The sequence below is a fragment of the Lampetra planeri genome, chromosome 2 (assembly GCF_965212315.1).
Source record: "Lampetra planeri chromosome 2, kcLamPlan1.2.h2, whole genome shotgun sequence".
Lineage (NCBI taxonomy): Eukaryota > Metazoa > Chordata > Hyperoartia > Petromyzontiformes > Petromyzontidae > Lampetra > Lampetra planeri.
In genome coordinates, this window is record NC_136108.1 from 11,496,650 (window position 1) to 11,522,558 (window position 25,909).

General features: G+C 45.6%; 1 protein-coding gene across 1 annotated transcript in view; it reads right to left on the reverse strand.

Annotated features, from left to right (window-relative positions):
• The window catches only part of TEX10 (testis expressed 10), a 47,238-nt gene that overhangs the window by 17,964 nt on the left and 3,365 nt on the right, over positions 1–25,909 (reverse strand). The window contains exons 4-14 of the mRNA XM_078607014.1: positions 23,978–24,234; positions 23,142–23,385; positions 22,840–22,958; positions 21,845–22,113; positions 18,665–18,803; positions 18,012–18,181; positions 16,330–16,513; positions 7,139–7,224; positions 6,725–6,855; positions 1,289–1,369; positions 450–640 (exon numbers count right to left, since the gene is read on the reverse strand). Coding sequence (XP_078463140.1) covers positions 450–640; positions 1,289–1,369; positions 6,725–6,855; positions 7,139–7,224; positions 16,330–16,513; positions 18,012–18,181; positions 18,665–18,803; positions 21,845–22,113; positions 22,840–22,958; positions 23,142–23,385; positions 23,978–24,234 — 1,871 coding nt within the window. The remainder of the gene's footprint in view (positions 1–449; positions 641–1,288; positions 1,370–6,724; positions 6,856–7,138; positions 7,225–16,329; positions 16,514–18,011; positions 18,182–18,664; positions 18,804–21,844; positions 22,114–22,839; positions 22,959–23,141; positions 23,386–23,977; positions 24,235–25,909) is intronic.

Genomic DNA, 25,909 nt, shown 5'->3' on the forward strand with positions numbered 1-25,909 from the left:
AATGGCAGGCCACATATACCCCCTCGAGGGAGGCCCATCCACCAGCAGTGGCATGAGCAAGCAGTTGCAGGGCTGCACCTTTATTATTGCTTCCTTTAATAACAAACTGCCCCTTACGTACATGTGTTTAATGTTTGCATGCTTTTGCCTTCAAAAGCTGTATATTGTTAATGTGCCAGTGGTTAAAAATATAATGGAGTCAGATCCAATTAATCAATGACTTATTTAGAATCAGGTGAAGAGCCCATTGAGAAAATCATATTTATTGCAAATGTAGCAGTTGGCACAGAGTCCCCCTCCACAGGATATACTGTTCAGCAACATGGACGTGGCCACTTCCTCCGAAAACCCTGCCAACTCATCGCCTGCCGACTGCCGTTCAATGGCCGCCCTCCCGGTCCCGTTTCATCGCAGAGCCACAAAGTTCAACTGACGGAGTGAAATCTCACCTTCGGCGCTGCTCACCCTGCGCCGGGGTGCCGGACGAAGGGCTCGCGAGGGCGCGCTGCAGGAGGGCGCGGGTGCACGCTGCGACGAGCGCGAGCGGCAGCAGCTCGGGGTCGCACGCCGGGTCCCACAGCCGCGTCGTGCCACTCAGGAGCCCCAACGCGCACGTGTCCGGCAGCACGGGCACGCCGGTCTGGGATCGACGGGAAAGAGGAAAGAGCAGAGAAGGAATGGCATCCGCGCCCCGCAGCAAAGCAGCACCGCGGAAATTGAAATGATGCACGAGGCTTTGTAACGGACGCATTTGATTCGTCAGTAAAGTAACTAAAAAAAATCTACTTTTTTTACGTATCGAATCACGCGAATGGTTTACAATGCAAAATGTATACAGTTTAAGAAGGTCTCAAATTTTTAGATATCAGTACAATCGTTAGAAATGTAACATTTTTTAAAAGTGCAGCCTTTATAAATTCACCAATGGGTAAAGGCCTCACCATGCTATGCCGGCCATACGGTATTTTTACAATACTTCACCACACTGATCAGTGCGCGTCAGTGAAAGGGAGCAGCATTGCGTGTGATATCACTTAGCACTGATGCTCGCCGTGACTGGGAATTTAAGTCAGGTCACCGGGCTCATAGCGCAGCATACTAGCCACTGTACACCACCGCTCCAACCTCTTTTATGTGCTTTATTGATCCCGACTAGAATCCAAACATCGTCCTTCGGACGTTAGAATGAAGCTTCTTTTGGAAAAGACGCAACGGAGACCAGGGCCCATATGGTCTAGAGTTCGGGAGCTGTACACAGCTGGAGCGGACATCCTGTCAACCTGCTCACCAAGTGGCTCTCAAAGCCGTGGCCAAGAACCTCGAGGAGCTGCGGGCGAGACGGCACCGATCCCAAACACCAGCACACCACCTGCACCCGACAGCGATGACAAAGACAAAGATCCCCGTATAGCCTTAAACAGACTGTTGGGGGCAAACACTGTTAGCGAGCGCTAATGAAGGTTGGCACGGCACACGAGGGGGTGGGGTGGCCAGCACCACTCTCGGCCACTTTAGTCTCTCCAGTGCCGACGTTTAAAATTTGGATAATGCACCAGATACTCATTTGAAGCCGACGAGGCCCCGGACCAGTTCAGATGTGCGTAACTGATGATGGCTGTGAGCAGGAATTGAACCCGGGTCGCCGCGTTCAGAGGCCAGTGGGCTAACGACTGTGCCACCGGACCACAGCGATGAACATGCCATGCATAACTACACACATGCAATTACAGGGAGCTTAAATAAATGCCTCTACATCTCTAAGCACCTTACATCTCATCTCAACCATTCCATTGCCCTGTGGAAATCCAACCAAGGGGACCTCAGTGATGAATGCCGCTACGTGTCACGAGGTGTGCATGGCACTGGGGCTGCAAAGAGGTAGTGTGCCAGTAGGGGGTGATGTTGCGACATGGTTTTTCCCAATTAGGTGATTTGAAGTTAATGTGCAGTCTAGCTTTTGACAGAATGTTGGGAGCACGCGAGCACCTACTACGGTTGTGGCACAGCACACCACGAGGGGGTGGAGTGGAGAGAACCACACCTGGCTGCCTTTGTCTCCCCCAGTGTGTGTATTTACACTCTCTACAAGGCACTCGCCAACCCAGGGGAGGGTCCAGGTACAGTTCAGATATCACTCAACACTTCCGTTAGCCATGCCCGGGAATCGAGCGAACTCAAGACTGCCAGGTTCTTAGCGCAGTGTGCAATTTTATATGCCACTGGTACCCATGCACATATAAAAATATTGCATACACACACGCACCAAGATCCCCCATTCAGCATAAAAGACCTTGGGGGGGCAAATGCTGTGAACAAGCACCTATGAAGGCCAGCATGGAACATAGGTGGATAGTATAACCAGCACCCCAACTGAGCCACTTGGGTCTCCTCAGTGGCTGATCACACATACAATACCACATGTCTGTATTAGGTTGACTTGATCTAAGGGAGGCGCCCAGGCTAAGTTTAAATATAAAATTCAACAGATATGATCTTGGAAAGGAATTGAACTGCCTGGCCTGTGGTGCAGTGTGTGAACCGCTATCGACACTGCTTCACCATCACGTGATAAGTGCAGTCATGGGTTTCCCATGCATTTAGCCCATAAATACCACCACACATTGCTTTCTCGCGACACCCATTTTCAGAAGATAGTCCCAATTACTTTATGGCCATTATGGTATTTTTAAGCAATAGGTAATAGTATTTTTCAACCCCGTTTCAGATCAATGCTATTCAAGCCATTACAACATAATGTGTTGTGATGGTGAACAAAAATTGCAATTATTTTGAACAGTAATCACATTTAAATTATAAAACACATCACGATACAAAGCTCCAATGCACTCAAATTAAAAGAGCACCACGTATATTGGATAAATAAAACGTCAACAGCCGTGAATGGACAAACGTGGCAGAAAATGTAAGCAACTGAAAAAACACACGTATAAACTCTTTTTATTTAAATTGTATATTTGACTGGGTCAGACAGATAGTGAACTGCTCAGCACATTCACTCCTCCTCTACGGCTTGCACTTGTCAGCTCGAGTTCAACTCGACGACGCAGCAGCAGCAGGAACGGCAGTGGCGCTGCCTCGCGAGCAGTGGCCCTCCCTCCCTCGCCCGTTCTCTGCCATGCGACTCCGCACTCCGGCACGCGCCGCACGTCCGTGTGCTGCCCCGTCACGGCTCCCCCACGCTCGCCGCACTCGTCACGTTGAAGCCACCGCCGCCGCCGCCACGACACCGAAGCCGATCGCGTTTCACGCCCGGGCACTTGAGTACGCTTCGCTTGGGAAAATGTGAAGGTGCAGCACTCCAGTTGCTTGCTCACATTGCTGCTACCAACAACAACCGCCATTCGCCACTAAGTGGCGGTGACGTCACCACGGCGCTTGTGCCAAGCTATGTGCACGAAGACATCACTGCAGTGATGTCTTTGTAATCTCGCGGACACCAGCGGACACCGCTGGTGTCCGCAAGGCCGCGGGAGCTGGTCCGCCGAGCTGTTGCATGAAACAAGTTTATTTGGCCTATGTTGCAGAAACGACAATATAGAGTAGATTTAATTTTTTTATGTTATTGATGCATGGTGGTCCACGGATAGCAGGCATTGTAGATGGCAAGTACAAAAAGAAAGTGAATATAAATAGTTATGAGGCAAGTTCGATTTCTTAGACGTGGAATGGGAAAACAAGAGACTAAAACGTGTTTTTACTGGGTCAAATTATAGGTACAAGCAGCTGGGGAAGACCACAAAATAATTTATGCAAGCAATTTGAACAACTGGGTGCAAATAGGAATATCCAATGCGAGGATCTCGAGCAATATCATGGACAGAGCTAAATGTAAGGGCGTGATCACCGACGTGTTTGAGAAAGGAGATGGCACAGAAAGAGAGGTGGGGTCTGTGAGATTGTTTTGAGGATTGACAATGGTGCACGAGTCCAGAAAGGTTGACAAGCACTGGGCTGCTGTACATGAACCGGTAGGATTTTGTGAATATCGATGGAAAGTGACACCTTGCATGAATACAACACTGGGTGCGTTCGGTTAATTGATCAGGGCCAATATGTGACGATAGGATATGTGACAGTGTACCGTACATGCGTGCGCAGGTTTTAAAATGTGTTCACATGTAGGCCCCAATGCCAAAAAATAAGTTGGCCATTTCTCCTGCGGAAATATAAAGCTGCAATACGTAGGACGAGGAAAGCAGTAATTACTTCCACTTTTGTGATAACTACCACGTGTGAGCTCTACAGATGTCCATGGCTTGGGGTTACAATGAACAATGCTTACCAGGTGAGGGACGTGAAGGCAGTGCACCCCCTCATGGTAAATTGTGAGGCAGGCACTGGTTGATGCATGTCCTACACGTTCCGACTACAATTCGTTTACAAACATCCATTTTGCGGTGTTGCAGAGCGTTATGTGTAAAACAATGTTTTACGGCCATGAGCATACTGGTTTTCCAGACCAATATTACCCAACAATTTTTTTACAAGAAAACTCCGAACCGGTTTCGACCTTCTGGGTTTCATCATTAGAGCATAATGAGTTTGTATACAATACGGAGTTGTGCCGAGCAGGGCCCCCCCATTGGCGACCCAGGAGTATTTAACAAGCTCGACTCTGCTGATAAGACAAAAGGTAAAAACTTGCTCAAGAGCTTGCATGCTTAAATAAAGATAGAACCAACTTCTGCATATATATGCCAACACATTGAGAGTATGCAAAAAAAAACTTGCAAGGTCTTGCACATTAAGCTACCAACGGCACACGTAATTGCACTCGTGGGTAATAAAATGTGTACGAAACAATGCACTCAAGAAAATGTAATCTAGTTCATGTAACAGTTGCGTAACCAAATTGCACCGGTGATTTGTCCCAGATTTTTTGGCCGCTCTGTTGGATGGATGCTAGCCACCTAAGGTACGGCCGCCCTTCAAGTCTGTACTTTTTTTCCCCATGTGACCCCCTTGTAACCCTGTGGTCAGTTGGTTCCTGGAAATAATTACTTGTGCAAGTCTTCATTGAATATTATCGACAGAAATATTTATTTTAAACACTGAGAAAGGCGTCCATTGACAAGAATGGTGAATGATTGCACTAGCATTTTGTTACTGTGACCCGCAGTGTCTTAATGTGCTTTTGTTGCACAGTTACACTCCCTTTTAAGCGGGCGCCTCATTTGGAGTTGGCACAGTGCCCCCGTCGTCGTCCTGTGTAAATGTATATTTTGGTCGGAACCTAAACAGATTTTTGGACGCGGCTCAAGGTGCCGACTCCCACACACACAAAGAGTGGGAGGGGAGGGGTCCTCGGAGGTCAACGTTAGTGCCGATGAGAGGCGGGGAAGGACGCGCTGCGCCAAAAAAAACACATCTGTGCACCCCCCCCCGTCCCCCCCAACTCCAACTCCTTTTAGACGTGTTCCACGCACACACACACACCTCTACCACGAGGCTCAAAATAAACTTTTGCCATGTGCTGGCTTCGCGCGGCTTTTGAGGATCAGACTTAAAAGACAAAATCTGTATCCAAACTGTCATCTCCTGATACGTGTCTTTGTCTTCCCAGCAAACTCAAAACGCAATACGACGGTTCGCAGCCAAAGGAGATGATAGAAATGGATGCTGCACCTCTCCTCTCATCATGTGCATCAGTCTTCTCCAACATGAACTCACAGGCATACCGATTACAGCTGCCTGCACTTCCATTGCTTTATTTTTTTTATTCCCTAACATTAAATATGCGACAATGTTTCAAACGTGTGAACAAATTTGCCTCATACCCGGCATGAATACATCCTGCAGCACCCTCAATTAGTTCTCCAGCTTATTTGCCTTTTATAACCCACCCCCAGATGGCTTCTGTGGTCTTGCAATGGAAAAACTAGGGCATCCACCCAGGTGGTTCTGTAGCAGAGCACTTGACTTACAATTAAAAGGTTGTCAGGTCAAATAGCAATCAGGCATAGATCTAATCCATCATCCCTCCAGGAATCAATACAATGATTACTACTTTGCAGGAAGTCAACACTGGTTCACTTATAAAGATACTGGCCCCAAACAATAGGAATGTGGAATTAATACCGTTGGCTCAGGACCACCAATGGTGATGAAAATAAAGCAGTGCTTTGTTTTTTTTGTGAGGAGTGAGATGCAACAAATGTAACAAAAAAAAGATACTGTTGAGTTACCCAACATTGAGAAACACCCATATCGGAGATATTAAGCCTAATCAGAGACCCGGAAGGTCAGCGGAAGCCCTTTCTGCGGCTTAATAACGCGAGCGCACGGTGCTGGGCATTCCTAATGCGGGACGGCATGAGCACGCTCGAAGGCAGCGCGGCTGTAAAGAGGCGTGCGCTCTCCATGCCCGGACCGAGGGCGAGATATGGACCGACAAAAAAAGATGTTCCCTGTCACCTCCGGTTTGTCACTTCATCTGGGCGAGAAGCGCACAGGTTTTTGAAGCGTGCCGCTACCCGCGAGTTATAATCAAGTGCCAAAAATGTTTGTTTTTTTCGTTAGCCCGTGTTGGAAATTGTATATTGTCCTTCCAGCAAATGAACAATGAAATGTCAAACACTCCAATTGCATAAACCTGCTTCTTCCTTTTTACAACTAGGGACGAGCTACAATCATGAAAACAACCATTCATCCAAAGAGGGATATAGTCCCTAAAAGTTCAAACATCCAAGCCATTTTTTTTTACCTCATTAATGGCTGCATGGCGAAGAAATCTATCGCAGCTCGTCTCCAAGAGGTCCACCTTGGTGCAGTGGCTCTTGGTCACGTGTGACAAATCCATCGGTTTGAGGGCAGACAGCTCCTGCGCAGTGACACCTAACATTTGACAGCAGATAAACACGACCGTTAACAAAGGAGATGGTACAGTAAAAAATACATCTCAAAACAGATGTGATTTTGGATTCTGACACTGCATAAAATGTATTGTACCCATAGTAACACACTGCATTTGACAGCCTTTCATCAACCAACACTCAACTTTATTTACCAGCCAGCCACATGATAAAAAGACTTCATCAAGCAGCTTGGGGAACGGCCCAATTAAAAGTTCTAAGGCGTTAATTAGTGTGGCGTGTATTGATAATGATGTTGCAATTACCTATGAGCACCGAGAACATGAAGCCAAGATAGGCCGTGTCGGGAAATGGGGCCTCTTCGGAGTATTCCCTTGTTCCTAGACAAGCCCTGCAAGTTAAGGCCGATGGTCAGACACAATATCAACATTGTTTATGCCACTGCTTAAATACAATCATTAAAAGGTTTACGACAATTATTTTTAACATTTTTTTTCCTTTCATGTTTTCCGTGCAGAAACATGTGCCGGAAAAAAACGCAGGTGTGCTCACACGCGGCCCCACGGAGGCTCACCTTTATAACCACATTTAATTGTCTACGCAAGAAAAAAACTGAAATTGTACACACGTGTGAAACTTAGCAATTAACGCACTGAAAAATAGAGCCCCTCACACTTCCCCTGCAGTTTGAAAACACGAGGGGGGGTACATATCAAAGGCAGGAACAAACAGCGTTTGATACGACTTTGAAGCGCCTGAAAAACTCGATCTGTGCCGAGCGAGGCTTGGCTTGGGTTTATTTGGGGGAGGTGGGAGGGAGTCCTCTTGGAGCCTACGAACCAAACCGCAGCCGCATCTCATGGGCGCTAAACACCACAAGGCCACACGCACGCACAACACGCAAGCGGCAAACAGCTCACAGCAGGTAGTGCTTCAAAGGGAATTGGCCAGTTGTGATGCATCCCTTAAATGGCCCACCGATCTCGCACAAAGTGGCTAATCATTCGTCTATTTTTTTTCAGTTTTAATCGTCACATTCCCCCCCCCCCTACCAAGTCAAAATGTGCAAACGTGTGGCAAAATAAGGGAAAATGTAAAATCTCAATTACTGTATACAGCCCACAAATTCCTAACAGATGTATCGATCTTTGCACAATAAAACAATGACTTTCCAGAATCTTTCAAAGGGAAATCATCTAAATCCAGCCTGGCGAGGTAACTCGCCAAAAACCCCCACGACCGACTTAGGTTGACGGGGATGTCATCCAGCGGTGGATTTGATAAACGATCATTGTAAATTATTGTTGTTTGAGATGAGATAGAAGTAGCTTATCGCTTGTAAAGCGCTCAGAGATGCCTCGCTATAAAGGGCACTCCATCAGAAACAAATCATCGCCATTATTATTTCTTCGACGATTACAGTACCTTAAAAAGGTGCATTTTCAGATAGCATGTGTTGCTATGTTCAGCTTCCCTTCTCCAGTCACTCTTTGAGTATGAATGAAAACATCAAAGTCAGTAGTAATCTTAAGCAGTCCATCAAAGTTCAATGAATGTTTTACGATGAACATTTAATGGACACAAAAAAAATGATTTCTCCCCATATTATTTTAACAGTTGGGGGGGGGGGGGTACTAACCGGGACAGATAAAAGGCTTGGAAACTGTGCCAATGCAAACAATTTAAGAATTATTGCACAATTTTATCTTCTCACACCTGGTTTTGCAATGTAAAAAATGGTAAAAAGAGTACAAATTACATTTTTTTAAGTCGTTTAAAGCAGCTCTATCTCGGTAAACTCGGCACCGATTCCCCGCAACCTTTACTCCCCCACACCCATGGCATCACTTTCCACACCACTACACATGTTCAACTACAAGGGGGAAAAATTGCTAAAATTAGCAGCGGTGAGCTTGAAAAACCTGCAGCACATTAAGCGCGAGCTTGGAAGTGGCTCAGATGCGGCAAGCTACACTTGTTAACAGTGACGAGAAGGAATTCAAAGGCCTAGTGTCCCGCAGGATTGCACACCCGGCACCAGTGCCCATCACAGAGGTCGCAACCGGGTACCCGATACCCGTTCCCTACCCGATACCCGGCTACTCGTGCCCGGCCGAGTACGGGTACCCGTTTGCGACCCTGGTGCGGCCGGGTACGGGTACGCCGTGAGTCACAGGTGAGTAACTGTTTGTCACTCATTTCCCAACGTCTTGTCTCTTCTCACAATTCAAGTTCCTAGAATCAACCCACCCGCGCCTGCAACATGGCTTCATCCCAGAGGTCGCAATCAGGTACCCGATACCCGTACCCTACCCGTACCCGGCCGGGTATGGGTACGGGTACCCATTTGCGACCCTGGTGCGGCCGGGTACGGGTACGGGTAGACCGTGAGTCACTGGTGAGTAACTGTTTGTCACTCATTTCCCAACGTCTTGTCTCTTCTCACAATTCAAGTTCCTAGAATCAACCCACCCGCGCCTGCAACAGAGGTCGCAACCGGGTACCCGATACCCGTACCCGGCCGGGTACGGGTAGGGTACGGGTACCCGTTTGCGACCCTGGTGCGGCCGGGTACGGGTACGGGTAAGGAATCAAAACCCGTTTGCGACCTCTGGCCCATCCACAATCAGAGCAGTCCCCTTTTTCTGCGGGCTAAACCGGCGTTTACGGCCTCGTTACGTTTCAAGGTCCACACCCCTTTTCTGTCGCCCGTTACAAATTATCGATGCGCTTCGCTTTGAAAGGCCGACAACATTTAACGGACATTTGTTAATTCCTAAATAAAAACATGCCGTGTTAATCACCATGGCAGAAATTACGTTTAAACAATTAATTTGCGACCGGGCACATGGTGCAGTGTATTGTCTTGTGTATCACAGGCGCAGTCTTCATTTAATTTGAGTGCACATGTTAAGTTTCTCCGCTTGAACTAACATATAATTTTAAGATGTTGACTCTGATGCCCACACTCCAGCACCTGGGTAAAATATTTCACCTTGAATGACAACTACATGCTAGGAACAGGATTCATTTCATTATTTTAGGTTTGTTTGGAAATCCAGGTTGTTTTCAAAGCATCATCCTACCGATGGATTTTCAGAATATTTCATGCAAAAAAATCACCTTAACATTTTAAGTACACAAGAGTTGTTATCAAGTGTTCACAATTCCGGGAAGAAGAAAACAGGACCAATCTAATGTGATAGTATAAATGTGGGAATACAAAACTGACAGATATAGAGAATTAAAAATCAATACTTTGTGACCAAACTGCTCATTCTGGACAAACCTTGTATTAGCTACACACGTACAGCAAATCATGTTCCACAGAGAAGTAACTTTTACATGAACTATGAACAACTGGCCTACCCCGCAGCTGCACAAACGCGACAACTACAGGATGTGTTCATTTCGGAGGCAGTCATGCAGCAAGGCTGCAGTAGAATCTGTCTGGTCTCTGCTATTGCAGGGCCAAGGCACACGTGTCAGGCTTAACACTTTTCCAGTTGGGATATCTCATACAACTGTACCCCGCCAGGCAGCCAGCAGTGCCTACATATTGATGCTTGTGGCAATGATTAAACTAAACAACATGCGTTTGGGTACGCAGATGTGCTGAAAACACGTAGGCGACAGTCATCAGTATCTGTTTCAATGGCGAAATGCGACGGCCTGCTTGGCTTAGTAAAAGGTGTCCTGAGATGTCACCACGTTCTGCGCAGACGTTCGTGACAGAGAACGAGAAGCTCGCAACGGGGAAACAGTTAAAGCCATGTGATGGGAAACAGCTTTCCGTCAGGATTGACATCCCTTGCGTCCTTCCATCACGGCCGAAGACTTGCACGGCCCCGGGCGCGACTTGTCATGTCACGTCCACGTCGCCCTTGCACTGTTTGTCCACCCAACCACCGTCCAGCCACCCCGATCGCGTCGCCCCCACCGTCACACCAATGCCCGCCCCACCACGGATTCCCATCTCCAGGCCTGCGGGGGGCCTGGTGTCACACGTCGCTCGGCTAACGGAAATCGTGGCCCCAAGTCAGGCCCAGGAAAAATGGCACGTCGTCCGGGATTATGGCTGGCCTGGGATGATCGCATCGAGTCCCGGCCCCATTGCGTTCGGACCACCGGTTCCGCCCCCCCCCCTTCACCCCCCTGGCCCCACTGCTATCCGCTACATCAATCTCACGCATCTGCACGACACCCAACTCAAACCAATATTTTCGTGTGCATGAACTCTCCTCCCCAAGTCTGTAAGTTGAACACAGCTTCAGAACAAATAGAAGGCTCGCCGCCATGCTTATGTTGATAATAATATGACTGAATTATTATTTGGTTCTTTCGGTTAAGTCACGTCTAAAGATAAAATAATAAATTAAATTAAATAATAGAATACGACGTTTCGATTGCAACACAAGCAATCATCATCAGGTATAATGAAATAGCGACATAAAATCTAACAAGAAAACTATAGACAGACATATTAGCAGACAGATATCACCAAAATACATAGAGAGAGCAACACAGGTAACAGAGAGAGGTGATCGTCTCTGTGGGGTGGCCTTAAATAGACAGAGGAGGGCGGACGCAGAGAGAGGGAGGGGGCTTAGAGAAAAAATTAGCATATCAATGAGTGGACAACAAAACGTGGTGCTGCAAGTGCGATGACACGGCAAGCAAGCCTGAAAATCAGAAGGACACACTAAAATTAAATAACCTAGTAAAATATCGAAATGTAATGTAATACAACACAGAGGGTCGGTCAACACACAATTAACGCATAGCCTGGTTGAGTACGTATTTCAAAGATTGCTAAGTTAGAATTTAAGTGTGAACATTCCAAAGAGAGGACACATGCTAATATGTCTGTCTATACTTTTCTGGTTAGATTTTATGTCGCTATTTCATTATACCTGATGATGATTGCTTGTGTTGCAATCGAAACGTCGTATTCTATTATTTAATTTAATGTATTATTTTATCTTTAGACGTGACTTAACCGAAAGAACCAAATAATAATTCCTGCAGTCACGAAAGTTCTAAAATTAAGAATATGACTGAATTTTTTCAACAAGTTATTTTTTTTCCCCATTACAAAGAAAATGTGCAATGCGTCCGGTGCAGAAAGCTGTTTTGTGGAGTTTAATAAACACAAGTCAAGGTTAAGAGGTGCCAGTAACTTGTTTGAATTTTCATAAAAACCAGGCAGGCAACAAACGCATGCAAACATGTAAAGTCTATTCCAGAAATAATGGCGAACATGAAACGTCAGCTCGTTTGGCCTTTTTAGAAGAGGAAACGTGAAGCTACTTGAATTTTCATTCCAGACATGGTATTTGTAAATCTTAAAAATGTAACATTCACAACTTCGTTACTCTCAGTTAAATTGAAAAACTAGAATATTGTGAAAATAACAACTTTTTTTTTAAACAAAATAACTTTTTATATTTAATTACATGTAAATACATTACTCCTTTCCTTTGAAAGCCATGCTAACATAATTTTAGTAAGTGCGTAGATTTGTTTAAATATAAGTAACAAAATCGAATGAGGAAACAAAATACACGTTGCTTAAATATATTAAAAATGGGAAAATGTTATTTTTCTTACAAGAGCAAAAAGTTGCATTGCATATCCGCACTATACCATAATGTGTGTATTAATACAATTAAATATTTTACAGTTCTCTGCAAAGCCACTGCTGAATGAACACCTCACCCCCTCCCCCCCTTGCCATGTCGGTCGTGAGAATTGTATGGCCATACTTCACCACACTGATCAATGCCAGCTGGTGGCCCAGGACCCGGTCAGAAATCACTCGCTACTAATTTCTAGGTGTGCTCAGGAACCCAACTGGGGTTGCTGTGTTTCATTGCACACTCGATAACGTATTGTTGTATATTGTATCTATGAAGATATACATATAGAACATGTCTTCGTAGATAAACTTTTATAGAGGCAGCTGTGACTACTGCATTCTAACATCTTTCCATCATCATACATTTAATCCATTCAACCTGCATGCAATCCAGTCTGTGCACTGGCCACATTTAGGGTTACATTAAATCTAAATCAGTGCATTTCATCCAGCCAAAGGGCATCTGCAAAATGCTTTTCACAAGTGACTTTCAAAGCAAGAAGCCATGGTAACATAAGTACAAGATGTTGACCGTAATTTACATTCTCAAAATTAACAGCACAACCTCAATAAAAGCACGTCCTCTAATACACAAGCATCTTTTTTTTCGAAACACAGCGAGTAAAGCATGTCGTGATGTATTCATTAATCGAGTGTTGTTATGTTGATTCTTAAGACTCGCGGATTGCGTGCGTAAGGTACGGGTGATTTTCGACGCATGTCAATTAATTGAAAAAAATATGCAAACATTACATTCAGGATCAATGAGCGACTGAAGCTGTTCCAAACGAGATGGGCAAAAACGAGAAGCAAAAAAGCGAAATGGGGCAAAAAAAAAAAAGAGACGGGAAAATCCGTTCTGGAATCGCATCGCGGCCTACCATCACAAAAATGTATTGAATCACCACGGGGATGGTGGGATGTCAGGAGGGGAGTGGTCACTGCAGCGGGGGGGGGGGGGGAGATGAATAATTACACCCCTGGCAGTGAGCGAGGGCTCCCATGAGCGTGTCTGGGAGGCCACAGGTCCCAGGCAGAGTCGCGGGGGCCGCAACGGGCCCCGTGTAGCACCCCGCCACCAGCCTTGGCCACCACCTCACTCGCGAGGGCCACATTACTTATTAACGCGCCTAACTTATTCATGCGTTTATTTGCGTATTCATTTATTTCTGACGAATCGATGCCTATTAATGCCCTCTTATTTTAAATGCATTTATTTTGGTGCCCCGCGGTGAGGACAGGTACACGGGCAACAGGCTCAAGACGCCGAGGAACCTGTCGTCGTCAAGCCCCGGCGACGTAGCTGCCTGGCGACCGCAGTTTATTTTTTAAAAATCACTCAGGACCAGTCCGGTGAAGTATGATCAAACAACCATAAACCAACACGGCATAGGGAGAGGGGCTTCACCTTCCACTGGATTGACAAAAGCCTGTAAACTATTACAATAATGACCATTGTGTGCAAACCCTAGAGGGGTGGTTTAATTCAATCGTATATTATTTTGCTCGCATCCAATACGCACATCCAATAGCATTTTTCAGAATCTATGTTTTTAAATTCATGTACCTTGTATATTATGGGTCACATGATCTCTGCTGGCACTAGAGGCCGCTACGTTCACCACGATACAAAATAAAGGGGGAGCACAAACTCTTACAAGCTCAGTGCTTACCACAACATGTGTGTGTGGATAAAATGTCACCGTAACCTGAGATTCATTTTATAATCTCTGTTTTGTAGATGGTACTCAAATAGTATCTGCTATTGAATACACATGGAGTTGGTGGCCATGGTTGTGTTCTTCACAGTCCTCCACAGATCAGGCTCGTCAACAAGCCGACCACGAGCGTGCTTCCCAATCAGACGGTACGAGGCAACATTTGCCTCTCATTGAACATCTGCGTCGATGACAACAAACATGCCTCGGGGAGGTCTTCATCCAATTGACAAAAAAAAAGTGAACATTACATATATTTAGTCATAACGGCAAACACCGTAGCGGTATGAGTAATAAAAATAAAAGAAAACCACGACGTTTCGATCACAACACAAGCGGTCGTCAGATCGCTTCTGACGATCGCTTGTGTTGTGATCGAAACGTCGTGGGTTTTTTTTTACAAAAAGAACCAAGAATAAGTCTACATTATAGACTGCCAGTACACTCACTCAGGTTAATAACCAGGCTACAGTCTACATTATAGACTGACAGTACACTCACTCCGATTAAGAACCAGGCTACAGTCTACATTATAGACTGCCAGTACACTCACCAAGGTTAAGAACTAGGCTACAGCCAACATTATAGACTGCTAGTACTCAAACTTAATAACCAGGCTACAGTCTACATTCGTGTTTTTTAGTTTTTTATTTTTATTTTATTTTCATTATTTTTATTCACTTTATTTTTCTATCTCCGTGACTTTACCGAAAGACCCAAAGCATATGAATTCCTGCAGTCACGAAAGTTTCAAGTCAAAATTTATTGTAACTTGTACAAATATTATATGATGGAAATATCTAATGTATTCGAATAGAAAAAAAAAATACAAATAAGATGAAATAAAGGAGAAACAATATCACTAAGATGTTAAAAACAGGACGAAAAAATCCATTCTGGAATCAAATCATGACCTCCAAAAGAGAAATTTTATCGGATCACTGAGAGGGGCGTTATTAATGAAATGCCTTTAAATATATATAATGTTCTGCACAGTCCTGAACCCAGAGCTTTTCCAAGCTCCGATGGCTTCCCATCATTGCCGGCTCAGAGCCTGTGACTTCCTCACCCTAACAGAAATAAAATTTGTCTTGAACTGCAGCACAAATAATCTAAATGATCCTATTCACCTTGCCACATCGCATGCAAGCACCGGAAAAGGCTCTCTTGGAAAACACACAACACGTGTTGGAAATTTGTACAACTGGTAACACACGACTCAAAAGTAAAATTCCTCCGTGTGCTGGCACACTGTGAAATGCAACAGCAATAAGGGAGTGCTGTAAAAATGAATCTTTCCACTTCGTTAAAATACACACAGGTAAATATATAGCAATGTGTTTAAGCACACATCCATGCACACAGGGTCAGCAAACACAAACCCAACATAAGAAAACATACCCTGCAAACAGACACTGCCAAAAGCACACACCACACAACCTCACCGAGCAGTCGTGTGGTTTATTGATGCAACAACACCCTCTTCTGTCGTCTTTTGGGAACACACACGACCAATGGCAATCAAGAGGCCAAGACGTGGACTGCAAATTCTATTTAACCTTCTCTCACTGCGCACTGTGGCCAATGCCACCGCACTCTGTATTGGCCAACATTCAAGATGAAATGCCATTTATTCAGGATCCACCACAAGGCCTTGTTAACCCTTTCCCCAATCTGAAACGTCTGCAAGTTGCAGGGTGGGTTTCGGTCCCCGCTAAATCTCGGAATGCACAAGCGGTTAGGCATAGCGCTGTTGTTTTTAAAGACATTGTACTCACTGCAGAAAACTGTAGCGACATGACCGCAACTCTTTAATCGCTGGTGCCAAAATGTGCCACATCCTCCCCCGCATGGCCTTGTGGGAGCCTTGGTACGTCTTCCGACCTGAAGACGTACCAATAAAGTTATTTTATTTCAGTTTTTCTTCCGATTCCGTTCCGATGACAGAATCGGAAGAATAATTGATGACGCACACATACATACGTCATCAGAACAGGAAAGGGTTAAAACGAACGGCCAAGAATAAAGACACGGACAAGGGTGCCATGACACCCACCCCCCCACTCCGGACTACGACAATCGCAGGTGACAACACAAACTAGCTAAGCAGCTACGGCGCTCGCGCTTCGCCCACCCCCACCTGTGATGCATCATCCTGATGACGGTCTTGGCCATTTCCGCAGGGAAGCGCGCGTCAAGGCAGAAGTGGGCCAGGTGGGGTGGCAGGCCCTCGGGGAAGACCGGCAGGTGGTAGAGCAGCTGCAGGAGGTGCCTCTGCGTGGCGGCGTCTGCCACCAGGCTGCCCAATACCCCATCTGTCGGGTCTGCAGGAGGGCAGCGTAACCAATCCGGCACTGTTACTATACCACGGCAGCGGCTGGGTGGCCCCACTGTTCTGTTGCAGCGCTCTCAGGATTGTCCGTGTGTTTTTCCACCCTTTTATTAAAATGTAATTTAAATGAAAAATAAGTTTCCGTGCCATTCTGACTGAACTATACGATAACAGTCTACACAGGAGAAAGATGGAAAAAAGATGATTGATAATTGATGGGACGACGATGGATGATGGATAATTTATGATGGTTGATTGATGGATGATGATGAAATAAAGGGAAAAGAGAAAACTAAGCGGGCACGTGAACAACAAAGTCGCAATCACAAAAATCCCGGCAATTGTCTGATGAACCAGAACCTGCAACTAATCAACTGTCATTGCCAACCGCTTCACCCAGTTCACCCTTCTCTATTTGAAGAAGTTAATGAACAGATCTCACACCTTTGTGAACTTTTGCAACTCCTCTCTAAAGAATACTTTGCAGTTATTCCAGAGCAGTTTCCCCAATCACCTGCAACAGCGTAAGACTTAGTAAGTCTTTAATTAAGGCTGTTTATGATGGTTTAAATTTTTGGACTAGTTAAATTTACAGTGTTATAATAAATAATGTGCAACACAACTCATGTATTCCATTGTTTTTTTTTAAATAGTGTTATTATAAGGATTTATGAACCATGCTTCAACAATAGACCGAGCAGATTTCTCTCCAAAAATACAAATCAACCACGCACATTAAGGCACAAGCATAATATCATATGATCATTTATGAGATGAAGAGATATGCCCTGTTCATTTGTAACTATATTTGAAACACTGTATTGTACTATTGTCATCATCAGCTATGATCTATCCACTGCTGGATGTAGGGCTCCCCACAGTGTTTCCATTCCTCATGGTCCTGCGATGCTTCTGCATTTCAGCTGAATTCATTACTCCATCTCCGTGGTGATCGTCCTTCGAGGCAAGCAACCTCCTTTGGTCGCAATTCAGTCACCGGTCTCATCCATAGCCGATCATCCCTTTGAGTAATGTGTCTCTGCCCAAATCCACTTAATTTTCTCAAAAGTCAATGGAATGTCTCATTTGCATTTGACCTCTTTCTGTCTCTCAGTGCAGTTCCAATCAGTGCATATTAACCTCCCATGACATATGGATCGGAAACACGCACATTGACAAAAAATGTTTAACAAAAGTGTAACATTATGCAAAGCAGCATCGTGTAATTGTACTAATCTCCCATAATTCTGTCCCCTGAATAATAGTGACCGAAGAAAACATTCCTGAAGAAACAAATGCAAACATGAATTAAAACTATCGATTTGCCATGCACGCTGATGCAGTATGTGACAGGCATTTCCACCGAGAATAAACACAAAACAATCAACAACACGAGCCAACTCGGGGGGTGGGGAGGGGTTGCAGATTAGGATTCACACAATCCGCAACGATGCTGCTGCTGCTGCCCTCTCGAACTCGGGTGAACGTACCGTAGATGTGGCACGCGTGGGTGGACAGGCTGGCCAGGAGGTTGGGGTTGGCGTGGGCAGCAGCTGAGCGGATGACCTCCACGAGCTCAGCTGAGAACGCGGGGCAGCGAGCACCCAACTGAATAAGCTGCGGCGGCAGCGTCATGAGCCAGCGGGACAGCACCTTGCTCCTGAAATTAACCGCCGGTGGCCGGGCCACAAATTCAAAGTGATGCATTCTCTATCTTAAGAGTAGAAAAATCCAACAATTGACACACGTGTTTACATCAGCTGAGATGTATAAACATATAACATGCACAAATGCTTTTAAATAAAAAGGAACACTGGTACAACAGTGTCTCTCGCTTGCCATCTCTACAGTTCTCATTCTCACCAAATACGGCAACCCCAGCTTGACGAGGGCATAGGAAACTACAGTAAAAATACAGCAACATAAGTACTGACAAACATAGGACACCTTAAGAGACTCTTCTGAAGAAATTGTCTCATTTATAGTCAGTTTCTGCTCACGCGCACACGCGCGCGCGCGCGCACATAAACGCAGGACCGCAGCAGCTGTTTTTGTTGTGACCCCCTCGCAGCCACGAGATGCATTTAACACCGAACTCTCTCCCCCCCTCTATGGGAGACCCTCGCCGTCCTTCACAAAATACCTGCGCACGTGGACCGAGGTTTCTCCCTCGTCCACGTAGAGGCTGCGAAAGAAGCGCAGCAGGCGCAGGCGGTTGGCCACGGTGACGCTGCGCTGCTGGTACTCGGCAAACACGGCGCGCAGCAATTCCTCCACACGGGCTGCGGGGGCACACGCGCCGGCAGGTGCGTGCAGAATCACTGTCTGCATCTAGAACCGATCGCCAAATGCCCCGGAAACGCCTCTGCTTCCTCCAGCCCAGGGACACGTATTAATTTAAGATAATGTCAAGAAACACAAGCAATAATTTACATGATTTTTGACCTAACGAGCACCGACTCGCGCTCGTATTAGAGAAAGCACAACCCCAATTGTTTACGTTGATTGAAAGTGACTGCTTACGCCGGTGAATTCCTCCAAATATTTTCTGAAAACAGTCTTATTTTTCCAAGTAACAACCGCTAAATTGCCATGGCATTATCAGTAGCAAGGAAACGTTTACATTTTCATAGGGTCGCAAAGTACTCAGGTCGAAAAATGTTGTGCAAAGCTGATGATCGGTTTTAGCTCCGCTCTTCAAACAGAATGCCTCCACTATCAGTCAGGTTATTGTGCTCGAGTATTAAACATTTTATGGGTGCTTCGCTTTCTAATAATGTTAATTAATTGCATTTTAGGCAATTAGTAAAAAACTTAAAAAATATTTACAAGTTCAACAACCTGCACAGCCATCATTCTAAAAGAGTCCGTAAAGTTGTACAAGTTTACCCTTTGAAGCTGTAAATTTTAACAGTTATTCCTGCATGCAACCAAGCAAACCAGTTTCTCTTCAGTTAAATTTAAATTCTGACCCCAGTGGAAATGCCATCTCTCCAGCGAAAGCCTATTTAACCAGCCACGGGACTTGTCGACTTTACAGTCATGCTGTAATATATTCTTATGTTAAAGCATGTGACCTGTGCTGCGAACTTCCTGTTATAAAATGCTCAAAATTGCCTCGGAGTTCAAGCGATGCCCATCAAGGAATATCCACAGTCACTAATTCACCTTTGCACAAGACAATAAAAACTCTGCTCTCCCGGACATTACATTCCACAAGGTGTTTTTGTCTCAAGGTGTTGTGTGTTAAAAGACGGCTGAATTACTGGAGACAGCAACTCGACACACACAATGGCTTCCAGTAGAACGGTGCAGCAACATGAAGAATATTTAGCCAATGTTAAAAGTGTTGGAGTGGATATTCATGATAGTGGTGGTGGGGGCAGCACAAGAACACCCTACTGTATTGACAGTGCTAAATGGTAAAACAAATTTCCAATATTAAAAGCATAAATATAAGTAGAACTTCTTTCTGTAGCTCCACATGTAAGTAACTCGCCTTTTGCCCATCCAAGGACGGGTGTATTGCAGTAAATCTGAAACTTGCAAGCGAAAAGCAGACCGCGACGTGATGTTCATTGCATCAATCATTCAAAGGTTATAATCCCTTGTACATCATGACGTCCTTTTTACTTCTATGTCTCAATAGCGTTACGGAGATGGCGTGACGCGAGGGTTCTGCCTTTGTAGTGAGGGTTGTAAGTTGACGCCGAGGAGGGGGGAGGAGGCGCCTCGCCCCCCCCCATGTGGAGTGACGTCACCCGCTAATTATTATTAATGGAGTTGTTGGTGCTGCCCTACCTGCCCCGACTGCTCCTGGGGCTTTTATTGTTGGTGCTGGGCCCCAGATTCTCCTTCCCAGGCTGTGCTGCATTGTTCCTCCCTCTCTCTCTCTCTGTGCCTACCATGATTTGCTCCAACAAACGTCCGGAATTTAGATGCCATATAAATTCACAGTTGTTATTTAGGATCATATATATTCACACTACACAATAATAACAGTATTCCTTCCAAAATACCGATAGACATAAACAAACACTGGATTTTACGGAGCTGTTCATCACGTTATTTGCGCCAATGGGTCGCAATGCATACGTAAAATATTCCATTGCATTACTAAGTGCCATGAACAAAAGTTACCAGGCACAATAACTGTATGCAGGACTGCATTAGACTTTTTTTGTGTAGAGCCATCTCTATTATGCAAAAATGTATGAAAAAAACCCACTAATATGGTGAACCCCCCATTCTATGTCATGACAGAATCACAGATTAGGACTGGAAAATTCCATCCCTAGAGGCACAAAAGGCACAACGAAGAACGGCAAACTTAGGCACCTCACAGACACATCACCTGCGCCACAGATTATCATCCTTTTAACTTGCATTTGCATAACAAGAGTTAAACTTGCTTTGCGCGTTAATAAAATATGACCACCAGTCTTGGAAGCCTTTGTGTTGGTGGCAGCAGCAGTACTATGGAACCATTGTTTTCTCCATCTGGCAAGCGAGTTATAAAGGCAAGGAAATGCATTTTTTACTTGCGATTAAGTGCTGATTACTGCCCGTCAATTATGTCTCGATATTTTTATCCCACACTCCAAAGCTACATGGGCAACAATTAAAGCAGCTTTGTGTGTCGCGAAATAATAATAAAAAAACGACTTTGTGTCATTATAAAAAATCCATGTGAAATGAATGCAAATGAACAAAAATGCAGACAAAGATAATGAAAGCTGAGCATAAATCTTCATTGATAACACAATTCTTAGAATTTAAGGTGTAGGAGGCAAAAACACAAACTATTGTGCAATAAAACACACCTCTGGATTTCAAGTAAGCCACGAGCAGTCAGACATACGGCACAAATGAAAAACCAATGCTCCAATGCACTTAAACCGGAGCAGAATTACAACGGCAATACTCAAATATCCCCCATGTAGCCTTCAACTGACTGTTGGGGTAAGTGCTGGTTGGCACCACTTAAAGGCAACATGGTGCTCGGGGAACTGGTGTAGCCAGCACCGCACCTGGTGGCCATATTTTTCTCCTCATTGCTGACCAATACACACCACACCAGGTCCTCATTTAAGGCCGAGTCAACCTAGGCGAGGCCCAGGACTAGCTCATACATTCGCCACTAATTTTAGTAGTGGACGAAAATCACTCTGTCTGCCAGGCTCGTAGTGCAGTGTGATAAACCCCTACGATCCTGCGTGCATGCGCGCACACACGCTTTACAGCCACCCACTGTACACGCACCCTGCACAGTCTCCCATCCGCTCTCGCCAGCCCGGGTAAAATGCACACAGCTCACCCGTACCCTGAGTGTGCAGAGTGGCCAGGAGCGTACGGACCACAGCCAGCACCGTGCCGAGGCGAGTGGTGGGCAGGCGGCTGCCCCCGGAAAGCAGCCCTGCCACGTAGTGCTCCACGGGCTCCAGGGCATCCGGCTGGGCGGCACGACGCCCTGCCGGTACCGTCGCCGGAGCTCCCCACCCCCCGGGCCCGCAGCCGTGCTCTGCCACGGAGGCCAGCAGCTCGGCCAGGTTGAGGTTCAGACCCAGGACAGTGTCTTGCGTTACGTCGGTTCTGACATTCACATCGCAGGGTGGCCGCGCACAGCCAGTGTGTGACACGTGCCAGAAACACACACAACGGTTTAAGAGTTTGATGGGATACTTACAATAAAGCTTCATGTAGATCTGGAAATGGAAGGGGTTACTGCAAGGGTTTTCCGGGTTGTGCTGTATAGCTCTCCAATGCATTTAGAAAAAGTGCTTGAAGTTCCCAGTACATGGAGCAAAAAGTGGCACATTCAGCTCAACTACACATGGTACGTCCCGAAAACACATTGCTAAGCTATGGAAATGTTTGCGATTTTTTTTCCTCTTGCAACCGTCTTTAATATTGTTATAATATTTGGTTTAAACATGTGATAGAATACGGGTGAAGATTTTAAAAAAACACTATAGAGTTAAAATATCCACAAACCTGCAATAACACGTAGCGCAGTTTTGCCTCACAGCAGTTTTGCATTGAGATGCATTTTGTTTTTACAGCTCACATTTGCCCCCTGGTGGCCAATACGCCTTAAAGCATGCCCCACTGGTCAATGTCTTGCCATCCCCACTTAAAATAAAGTCAATCCCAGCCTGTCCACATGTCAACCCTTCAACATGTTTTACTGGATAATGCCAAGGGTAACCTACACCTAAGAGTATCGTGCACCCAAGTGTCTATTGCCGTGTTCACTACAAAATGGAAATTACGGAAGTCAGACCGTGCTGGCCGGACTTAACATAATTTAAAACATACCCTTTTTTCGCTCCTTTTTGCTTGGATTTTCTTGCCCCATTCTCACACATGGAGTACGGAAAATTCTTCAAAAAGTGCGATTTGAAATCGGTGAAATATGTGTCCCGGAAAAATGTTCCCTGGAAACGAAAAATGTCAAAAATGTCAACCAATTAAATATAAGACTCGCACACAACACCTGCAGTACCAACCAAAAACCAAGAATAAAAAAACAATACATTTCTTGGATCGATGCCACAAATGTTAACAACGTGCTCAGAAAAAAAAACATTCTTGAAAACCGACATGAGCGTGGGCCTCACCAGGGTGCGACCGTGCCGGATCACCAGCCTCCAAAGCAGGAGCATCGTGTTGGCTACCTGCACCATGACGGCCAGACCCTCACTCCCTGGGATGGGCACATCTCCCTCCTCCGTGGCCAGAGCCGCCTCCACCCAGCACTCCAGCAGAAGTGGCACTAGGGTGTGCACGAACGTGCGGACGCCCTCCGGATGGGACAGGTCGTTGCCAACCACCATTTCGCTCGAGTTTGCCATGCTGACTGGACTGAGAAAAAAATCATGCATTTTACGGAGTGCCTCTTTGGTTAAGTGTTAAATAGAAGAAGTATAGAATTAGTTTTACGTGAAAAAAACTGTCACCAAACACAATTTACTTGTCCGCTGTTCAAAAAGCCACGAGTTTAAAAATCAGTTGGGAGTAAGTCAGGTCAAAGTAATTTCCTGCTCAAATGAGCTTTGCCCGGCCAATGATCTCCCAGTGATATGTAAATCAAATATAATTTTGTCAGACATCAACAGTTGTTGTCCTATAAAAAGTCTGGCCCCCTCTAAAGGATTGTGGAATTTACACCACTGGCTGAGGGCCATCAACAAAACTCATCACTGTTCTATGCTCATTTGAGCGGGGAGAAGCGTTAAAATTATAGCCGGGCTAAACCAGTTGGAACAGAAAAGTCTCCCTTCTATTCCACCATGTGCGGCTGGATGGAAGGTTATGGATGAGGTTTTGTGACATTCTAAAATGTCGGCGCAGCCACCAATTATAAAGTGGCCCGAGTATTCGATCACGTAAAAAGTAGTTAATTAAAATATTTAAGTCAAATGTCTAATCGTACCAGCTCTAGTTAAATGCTCACCATAGACGAAACGTCGTGGCCAGCATGGGCCGTAGTCCCGAGTGTTCAAACACCTCGACGCCCCTCTGACAGCTCGGCCAGTCCACGTGCAATGCCTCCGCAGGGCGCACCTCTCCCTCCCCGTCCACATCCGTCTCTCGAAGCACAGCGCCCAGGAAGCGGGAGAGGCGCGCCAGCACGCGCAGCCGCCATTGCTGGGACGTGAGCTGCCCACTGGGGTTCACGAGGAGGCGCCGAGGCGCTTTATCTCCCTTGACCTGACCACAGCCAACAAAACAGGCAAAAGCGCCGCGCGGGTGAAGACGCACACCAGCAATAGTGTGTTTTAGAGACGAGTTGATACATCGAGCAACGATTATGACACGAGGCAACCATTCGCATGCCTCCAGTGAATTCTATAAAGCACAACAGCAGTACAGGTTTCTGGACTGCGCATTTTGAATACCATCTCACTATGTGCAAAAATACTCAACGGACCAGAACGTTCTTAATAACAACTTGAGACTCACGCGAGGGGTTTCATTTGTTAAATAAAGACTGTTACTGCTGTAAATAAACAAGTATCGATTTAAACATTGATGAAATTAATTGGCCAAATATCCCAACAGAATCAGCAAGGCTTTCCTGGGTAGAGGACATTATTTATTATCGGTAAGACTGCTGGCGTTACAATGCCGATTTTGCAATCTATATATATAAAATCGCAAATCTGTCTGTCTGTCTGTGTCTGTCTGTCTGTGTGTCGCCGGACCATACGCAGTTTCATTGGACGACCGGCGCGGAACACGGTGGTTGCCCCTGGCAACGGGTAGCGACGCATTCGCTGCGGGGTGGACGCCATTTTTAATTCCCGTTAAAAATATGCGCACGCATTAACACGCGACTCTGAGGTAAATTCATCAAAGTTTCACGTCCTCTTCAATCCCCCCCCACCCCAATGTGTGCAATTACTATTATAGGGTCGGTAGATAATAAAATTATAGCGATTAGACAGTATTATTGTAGCGCGGGGGGGGGGTAACGGCCCCAGTACCCAGCCTCAGCTGGGTGGGCAATCTAGGCGAGGCCGGAGGCTCTGCACGGCACTAGGCCTCGACACCCCACCCGTGTCAAGCGACGACTTTGTGGTATAAACTCGATATACCCAGCGTTGCCCGGGGGGAAAATACATTTAAAATCTTCTGAAAACTTTCAAACATTACATACAAATGAAAATCCAACTGTGTAATTACTTTTAAACCCGACGCGCCAAGAATCGATTCTTTAAATGTTGACTGTACAAATAGTCATTAAGCTGGGTGAGCGTACTGGCAGTCTATAATGTAGACTGTAGCCTGGTTATTAAGCTGGGTGGGTGTACTGGCAGTCTATAATGTAGACTGTAGCCTGGTTATTAAGTAAAGTGAGTCAATTTGTAACACGTAGGCTTTCGCGACCATTATTCATAAACAACGTTATTGGGTTTAGATCGCCTTATTTATTAATGTGTTGTAACCCTCCACCACCCGACACGGCCAATCAGTAAAAAAGTGTCACGTTGATAAAAGACTAATAGTTCACTGCTTTAGCCCACCGGTGTGTTTAAGCGTGAAACCACAACAATTACCATTTCAGAGTACGACGTTTCGCTGATGCTGGATGCAATTACCAGCGAAACGTCGTACTCAAAAATTGTCTGTCCGTCTGTGTACGCTCGCTTGCGAGGGATTTGCCGGGAGGCACGTCCCGTGCCCCGCGATGGGAATAGGCATGTCAGTTTTTTTATCCGTCACCTTTAAAGTGGTTTAATGATCGATTTAGTGTTATTCAACTTTATTTATTTATTTCTTCTGTGTATATATGTAAGGTTATTATAAATATATTTTTCACCCGGGCAACGCCGGGTACTTCTGCTAGTAACAATATAAAAGTAGAGGTTAAATGGTACCAACA